Source organism: Mytilus californianus, unplaced genomic scaffold (genome assembly GCF_021869535.1).
Source record: "Mytilus californianus isolate M0D057914Y unplaced genomic scaffold, xbMytCali1.0.p SCAF_2, whole genome shotgun sequence".
NCBI lineage: Eukaryota > Metazoa > Mollusca > Bivalvia > Mytilida > Mytilidae > Mytilus > Mytilus californianus.
This window is the reverse complement of record NW_026262668.1, coordinates 105,061,656-105,070,775: the sequence shown is the minus strand read 5'-3', so window position 1 is coordinate 105,070,775 and position 9,120 is coordinate 105,061,656. Positions and strand designations below refer to the sequence as shown.

Below are 9,120 nucleotides of genomic sequence, written 5' to 3'. Positions count from 1 at the left end.
TACATCTAGTAGTCTACCATACATCTAGTAGGTTACCATACATCTAGTAGTCTACCATACATCTAGTAGTAGCTATTGTTATGATTTTAGAATGATGCGTTTTCAATTTTTATGAGTTCTCATGAATTTGTTAGTCAAAGTTGATTATCATTTTACACGCTTTATTTAGGCAATTCGTTTATGTCTTCTAGCGTTGTAAGTACATTTTGTGTATGCATATATTGGCTTTTAAATTCATTTATTTTTTACAGCATTAATCGAAGAGAAAGTTTCAATTATAATGAAAACAAAGTGAAGTTTTTTCAGGTATGATTGAGGGCAAAAACTTTGGAAAGCCAAAAACAATAAATAACATGAAACCGATTTATAAAAGTAAAACAAAACATTCAAAACAAGAATCAATAAAATTATCAAAATGTTAAAGTCATCTAAAAAATAAATGTCACGTCAATGTCATCGTAATATCGAGTGCACGGAATAACTAACACCAACCAGGTGTCCAATAACCACCATAATTACTAGGTGCACTCTTCTGATCGTTTCCTGGATAAACGGCAGGTACCATATCCTTTTTGTATTCCTCCATTCGGGATTTTAGCTTTTTATATATTTCTCCTTCTTTCCAATACAAATTATTGTGTTCATTAGGATCATCTATAAATAAATAAGTTTTATCTGATTATACTTTACATCTGATTATTCTTGGCATCTGATTATTCTTAAGGCGAATATACTTAGTTATCATCGAAAATACAAATTTTAGAAAACTTTAATTGACACTTGTAAGGTTTAAAAGTAAAGTTATCTATCGATATATCAAGCTCATGCATTCACATATTGTTTTAATAAACTATGTCAAAACACTTACCTTTGAGATTATACAGTTGTGGAACAAAGGGAATTTCGTTGACTTGATCTGTATCTGGAATGGATTCATCTTCCGGTGGAGGATACCATCCATGATAAAGTCCGGCGTTACCCTCAATTAGTTTATAGTCACCCATTCTTAAAAGGAAACACATATAGACAGGTGAAAAGTTGGAAGTACTCCCAAAAACGCACATTGAGAGAAAACAAAAAATGAAAGTCATGTATAGTCTGTCTTGTATTTCAAGGATTCACAATTGTTTGCTTGGAGGAATAAAGAAAACGTAATAATATCGGTTATTTTTCATCTGTTTTTCCACATTTAGATACATGATAAAGGTAGGACTATACCTGGGAGCATTATAAGATAGTATCGAGAAACCAAAAGTGTTACTCCAAACCTTCCTCCAGAACCAAAATATACAGAAAAACATACTTAAAATAGCTAGCTTTGGGGCGAATGCCCATTTTTTCTCCCAGAGATTCTATTCACTCTTAAAAATTAGCCAAGGGTTCACATGACACTGGCTCATTGCCAGCCTTGGGACAAATATGCCCAATAAAACAAATAAAATTTTTAAACTTATATTTTGATTTCATAATTCCATTTCAATATTTTTATAGCTATCATATGTTATGATTGCTTCTTCCAGAGCATTTATTTACTGAAAACTAGGGATGATAAAACGTACATTTTGATCTATTGAATGTTTTTTTTTTAAATTAAAAAACCGACACAAAATAGATATCTTTTTTTAATGAACAGCTTAACAAACTAATATTTTTAGATATTTATAACTTTTTTCTGATATATGCAAATTATGTTGTTTGTAAATACTACCATGGCAGTGTAATTAACAATACCTTATGGCTGCATGTCCTGTTAATTCTGGAATTTTGTCGTCTAGATTGTATATAAATTCTGTTCGTTTCGAGGGGTTGTTATTTTGAAGACTATCCCACATGTCAACTCCATCAATAGAACTGACTGAAGAAAAAAACAACAAATCAACATTTAGTTTAGTGTTTGCTTTATACTCTCTTCATTTTCACTCGCGTAAATTTCTACTGAAATTGGTTTTATATGTGAAATTTACAAGAAATTCATACAACCGAGCATTTTATTTCCAATTCACGGAAATTTCACATTAATGTACATATGTTTCGGTCTCACATACTTTTATAAATTGAAATCGGAACGAATCTTATGTAAATTTTTGTAAAAATGAATATGTATAAACACCTTGCTTTTAAATTATCCTATCCGTCCTGAATGTTCATGTTGTGTTTAATTTTTATAAAATTACTTCATACAATTTGTTTTTTTGAATAGTCATTTACCTTTATCATAATTATAATGTATGTCGAAACAATTTGTTCAGTTTTTGCATGTTCTTACCCTGTTGTGCACCAGCTGCAGACAAAATTGTTGGCATCCAATCAACTGCATGCATTAATCTAGAAAATATAGTTATTGTCGGTTAGATATTTGACAATTGTGGAGACACTTGTAAAGAAATCTGATTTCTTCATGAACCTTCTTATCATTACAAACCCTACTTATCATAAGATTATTTTGAATTTGAGCAGTTTCTGTTTACAGGTGGAAGGGTGTCCTAGTTTTGATAAAACAATATTTTTTTTTACATTTACAATGAACGATAAATTTCACCTATCAACATCGTTGTTTTAGTCACCTTTTAAATTGTAAGTCTCGTTTGATGTAGATAATGTACATATAGCAATAAATCATTTGATATACTTTGTGTTTGATTAGATACCAAACAATGTGTTCCATACAAATTTTTCTACGTTAAACATGTAACTATGCGATATAGGTTTTGCTCAATGTTGAAGGCCATACGGTGACCTATAGTTGTTAACTTCTATGGCATTTGGTCTCTGGTGGAGAGTTGCCTCATTGGCAATTATACCACATCTTTTTATTTTTATAAATCTACAAAAATCAGAAACTACCCTAGATAAATTAAATGTAAACATATAATATAACCAATTCCTACTGTATTATAAACACTCAGAGGGGCTTATTTAGAGAGGTATTGATACAATATATGCAAATTAAATACTTGTAAGAAATTCGATTTTTACAAGTATTTTAATCAAACTTTTATTCAGTGATGTAGTATGTTGTTGAAAATACTTTTAAAAGATCGTAAGACTATGTGCAATTTTTAAAAATGTGGAACTTAAGTGCGATTTGGGTTTATAACTATGGGAAACTTGACTCTTTTTATCCAGGAATAAAAACTATACTAAAGAGATGCATCCGTTTAGCTGTGAGGGGTGTATTAATACACAGACACGTCCAATGCATCAGGTAGGAAAACTTTCACGTTCTCAACACGTTGCAACAACTTAAGAGGACCTTAGGTGGCCTGTTGCAAGGCAAAATGTATGTTTCTATTCACCATTCCTCAGTTCATTAAAACCAGTGGTAGTCCAAATTTCCTATATTTCGCTCCAGATGACCAACTTTAAAAAATCTACCTGTTATATCAGATTCATTGTTGATTTCTCATCCTGAATATGCATGACATATGTGGCACTAGAAGTTAACAGATCGTCGTTATTGGACGGATTTGTCAAATTGTTCATCGCAGGACATTCCCATCAAAATGGAATAATTTGTATATAAAAGACAAAACGTAAGCTTTCGGTCGTTGTTTTTTTTAGAATATAGCAATTTGTCAACTCTATCGAATTGAAGTTTCTTTAAGCATTTATGAAAGATTCTTTGTATGAAAAATCAAGATTGATTGATAGATTGTTGATTGATTAATTCATTGATTGATTATTGATTGATTATTGATTGATTGATTCATACAGTGATTGATTGGTTGATTGATTCATTGATTCATTAATATTCATATCATTGATTGATTGATTGATTGATTCATATATTGATTGATTGATTGATTGATTGATTCATTCATTCATTCATTCATTCAACGTTATCAAAATCTTTGAATCTAAGACCCCGTTCACACTAGGACACAGTCCACACTAGCATTTTTCTTTAATCGATCTAATTTGAATCGATCTAAATAAAACCAGTCAGCGTTCACATTATCTTTAATCACAACGATCTCTATCGGTCTGATCTGAACCAGTGCGTTCACACTACAATTAAAAATTCAATTGGTCTGACCTTATTACCCGTAAAACTGTTAACATTGTGTATAAATAGAACTAATTTATCAAATTGATGTGTTGATACACTGATACACACACTTGAAAAAAAAATGGATGAAGTGTTTCTCTTGAATCACAAGTTCAAATTTTGATACTGGTGTTCTTGCAGTTTTCTTTGATTTTGAAACAAAAAACTACATATAGCAACGAAGTTACAACACGACGAAATACTGCGGTTCCTGAAAAGAAAAAAATCAACTAAAAAAAGAAGACACAGTTTTCGCAAATTTATGCTACGGCGAAGACAACAAGTTTTCAGTTTGTTTTTACGTGCATGTACACAAAGGTCTTTTAACAGAGAAATATAGGTTAAACAACGAAACATTGATATAGTTGTGCCACTATACATGCGCATACATTATTTTCGATTCAATCGTACTAATTTAGACCGATTGAAGATCGATTCAACGCGTTCACATTGGCCCTTAAATCGATCTAAAGTGAACCGATCTAGTTTAAATCGATCTAAATGTCCTAGTGTGAACGGGGTCTAGGACATTTATATCGATTTAAACTAGATCGGTTCACTTTAGATCGGTTTAAGGGCTAATGTGAACGCTTTGAATCGATGTTCAATCGGTCTAAATTAAAACACCAAAAGAGGTAGTTTAGTTTGAATCGATCTAAAGTGAACCGATCTAACTTTAAATGTGAACGCAAAGATCGGTTTAAACTAGTACGATTGAATCGAAAATAATCTATGCGCACGTATAGCGACAAAACTGCAAGTGTAATAACATAACACCCCAGTATATATCGGTGGTTCGTTGTTTAACCAATATTTCTCTTTTTTTAAAAAAAACAGACTTTGTGTACATGCAAGTAAAAACAAACGGAAAAAAAGTTGTCTTCGCCGTACCATAAATTTGTGTGTCTTCTTTTCTTCTGTTGTTTTTGTTGTTGTTTTTTTTCAGAACAGGAGCATTTCTTCCTTGCTACAGTTTTTTGTTTCAAAATTAATGAAAAGTACAAGAACACCAGTATCAAAATTTGAACTTGTGATTCAAAAGAAACAATAACTTCATCCATTTTTTAAAGATTAGACCGATAGAGATCGTTATGTTTAAAGATAATGTGAACGCTAACTGGTTTTATTTAGATCGATTCAAATTAGATCGATAAAAAAATGCTTGTGTGAACGGGGTCTTAGATACTATAAATTTTAGTAGATTGAAATTTTTTCCGCTAAAATAAGCCCTACTCAAAATGACAAAATGAGTGTTTTTTATTTAAAAGTAATAAAGTAATAAGTGCATTTATTTTTCATTATTTTGAAAACTGTGTCTGTAACGTACTATTCAAATTTAAATTTCTAACCCTTTATATGTAGTGCCAGGATTTTTTATTCCTTTTCCAGACACAAAAGCTGAAGCTCTAGTGCCTCCTTCATATACTGAAATCTTCGATCCTCTCAAGGGATAATTGTTGCCAAAAAACTGAGGCCAGCCACCATTCTACAAAAGTTTTAGATTAAGCAGATTTTTTATATCAACTCTAAAACATCCAATTTGTTTAAATATGCAGTCATGGCTTTGCTCTCACCCCATATGGAATTTACTGACCTCATATATATCGTATTAGGTCACTAACACACCATGTAACTAATATTATGGTGACACAGTGACAGGGCATCCTAAATATATCGGAACTTCGCTCTCATCCCATACGGATTTACTGACCCCATATACATCGTATTAGGTCACTACCACACTTCCCATATGGAATTTACTGACCCCATATATAACGTATTAGGTCACTACCACACTTCCCATATGGAATTTACTGACCCCATATATAACGTCCCTACCACACTTCCCATATGGATTTTATTGACCCCATATATATCGTATTAAGTCACTACCACACTATGTAACTAATATTATGGTGACACAGTGAAAGGGCATCCTAAATATATCGGAACTTCGCTCTCACCCCATACGGAACTTACTGACCCCATATATATCGTATTAGGTCACTACCACACTTCCCATATGGAATTTACTGACCCCATATATATCGTATTAGGTCACTACCACACTTCCCATATGGAATTTATTGACCCCATATATATCGTATTAAGTCACTACCACACTATGGTACTAGAACTGACAAGGCTGCAAACTCATTGGATTACCGACTGTTGTGAACATTCAATAACGCGGTTTTACCTTGGTGTTAACGTAACGTCGTTCCCGGCAAAATTGGCAGTTGCCGATTTAGCGTTACGAAATTCCGCCAACATGTGGCATTCGAATAACATCTTTGTTTTCTAACTTGTTATTAATCCTACATTTCTTTAGTTACTTGTGTTTATATGCCTTATATTGATAAATCGGTGTCGAGACGTATGAAATCGTGATTGCTTTCTTTATAATCCAATATTTACGTATGTATTGACAGTGATTTATATGATTAACCTTGACCAGTAGCGACCTATTTTCTTACGCGCAAGGATAAGGCGTGCTAAGGATTATAAAAAGGGGATTTTCCGAATAGCAAAACGAATTTGAACTCATCTTTACAGAAACTTAATAGGTAAATACTTCACGCACGAAAATCACAGAAAACCGTTAAACATATTGTACTTTCATTCGTTGTAGTAATTTATAGTAATAATAATAATTTCTATTTCTTGAAATAATAGTTTAGTTGTTATTTTATTTAGAAAACCTGGCTAATGTATTTCGAAAAGCTATTGAATAGAATAAATATCTACAGACTAAAGGTATTGTAAGAAAGATTGAGAACAATCTTTACACCGACAAAATGTTCAACTGCCAATCCATCAAATTCGACAAAGATGATGTGGGTGAAAAAGTTCAGCAATCTGATGTAGTTGTTGTTAGAATCAGTGTGGTCACAAATTAAAGACATTTGTATTTAAGAGTGACAACGTCGGTTAAGAACACTTTATTAAAATAAATTTAGGCTATCGTTTACTGTAGGAAGGACTCCAGTGAGAATCATAGAAATTCTTTTTTTGTTAAACATATAGACGAGCCGGCCATTAAAAAATCGTTCTTGGTTCGATTTTTTGAAAAACAGACTGAAAACGCTGGTTCTTTTTCTGACTTCTTTGTATTTAATGAGATTTTTTTTATATATAAACATTACCGAAACATCATTTGTTTACCAAATAATACAATTTTTATGGGAATGTGTTGTCAAACGGAACAAATTATCATGGTCTTACAAACACTTTTGTGAAAAAGGTATGCCATATTCGGGTCGGGTTGTTTAACTTTAATTAACCCGTATGTAGGAAATGTATGTGAGAATAAATTCAAGAAAAACCTAATGAAGAAAGCTTTACTCACATCGGCAGAAAAGATAATAAGTGTGTTGTCAAAAAGACCGGCTTGCTTTAGAGATTCAGTCAAATTGCCTATGGCATCATCTAATGCGGTTACCATTCCTGGAAATATAAGTGTAATGTTTAATATACATAAACTAACTTCCAGTTTATTTCAATATACTTAAAACTACTTTGTTTACTCGAGTATATACTTTTAAGTGACTGATTGATTATACACTTCTGGAATTAACTCTGTAGTGTTGTTAAGTCATCATTTCTTCTTACTGTAAATTTTAGCATAAAAGAGAAAGTTGTTGTTCAACAATCTTTAGATTTTTCTTTGGAAAATATATGGATTGGGTTAAGTATAGTATTATATATATAGTATTAGACATAGTGTAGGTAACTTTATTTAACGAATAATATATGGATTGGGTTAAGTATAGTATTATATATATAGTATTAGACATAGTGTAGGCAACTTTATTTAAGCAACATTCCGCAATATAGATGATGTCAGTTTGTTTCGACGGATGAGTTTGGATGGCCCGTTGGTATCTTGCGCCTCTCTTTTATTTAAATTTTACTTCGGAAAATACTATTATCAAACAATAAAAGTACTCTCGTAAGCGTGTTGTGTGTGTCCCACCTAACAAAGAAGCCAACAATGGTGTCGTAATTAGAATTAAGTACTATATTTCCTAAGTTATATGTATTGTTTGTTGGATCATAATGAATACATCTTTCGTTCAAATTCATTTTTTGAATTTTTTTTAGTATTCGTCCTCTGTTTGATTGTCCGATTGTCATTTGCTGAAATAATCATACCTGTCATTGCCAAATTAGCAGATGTACTATTCCCAGGTTCTAAAGTAATATGATAAAGTGCATATTAAGAAAAAGACATGCTTCTAAAGTATTTTTCCTTACCTAAATATTTCCTTCTGCCTTCATTTTTAATCCAACTGTATTTATCTTCGTACGACTTAGGAACCTACAATCAAAATACAATTGTTTTTTCTCATATAAGTATATGATGACCCTTCATTATTTTAGGATATCGTTATTTTGCTATATTGAAAAATGTCTAATTGTTGTTACATTTCACTCGTTTCTAGTCAGTCAAATATCACTGACAGGCCCAATATATTCTTGTTTCGCATTTCATCGATCAGTCATTTTTTTTTCAAATGCGTTGAAACAATATATTATTTCTGCCTGAAATAATTTGAAATTATGGATTCAACATGTAAGTATGGTTTTCTTGATAATCATTCTAGAGGGTTGTAATGTCTAAAATAAGCAATACTTGAACGTATTTTCACATCCATACCATAGGCCAGTATTAATCCTTAGCCAATCATACAAACGTTTTTCAGGATAAGCAATGTTCATAGTTTTAAAAAGTAGCTAATACGAAGTCAAGCTGTATACTATTTTAAAAATATGATACAAAGTGCATGTCATGGAGCATGTTTTCAAGCTAGGGGTCGTGCAATACTCTCCAAATTCGTTCGGATTATAAAAGTGGAAATAATGTGTTCTTACATTAAAGAAAAATAAATAATAGATACTGAATAAAAATATGAGATAAACTCAAGCGGACCGCGATGATGACCCCAAATTGAATTTTATAGCGTAATTTGATAATAACTGGTTGCTAGCATCAGCAGTAGGATTCAAGTAAACTATATACTCATAGTACACGTATATCGCTTCGTGTTATCTGTACAGTACACCTGTAT

At 31.8% G+C, this 9,120-nt stretch overlaps 1 protein-coding gene across 1 annotated transcript in view; it reads right to left on the bottom strand.

Moving 5' to 3' along the window:
- Positions 1-349: 349 nt before the first annotated feature.
- Positions 350-9,120, bottom strand: part of LOC127728521 (arylsulfatase B-like) — a 26,460-nt gene continuing 17,689 nt past the window's right edge. The window contains exons 8-14 of the mRNA XM_052235940.1: positions 8,306-8,369; positions 7,398-7,495; positions 5,398-5,534; positions 2,267-2,325; positions 1,732-1,855; positions 869-1,005; positions 350-654 (exon numbers count right to left, since the gene is read on the bottom strand). Of these exons, the coding sequence (XP_052091900.1) occupies positions 482-654; positions 869-1,005; positions 1,732-1,855; positions 2,267-2,325; positions 5,398-5,534; positions 7,398-7,495; positions 8,306-8,369 (792 nt within the window). The 3' untranslated portion in view covers positions 350-481. The remainder of the gene's footprint in view (positions 655-868; positions 1,006-1,731; positions 1,856-2,266; positions 2,326-5,397; positions 5,535-7,397; positions 7,496-8,305; positions 8,370-9,120) is intronic.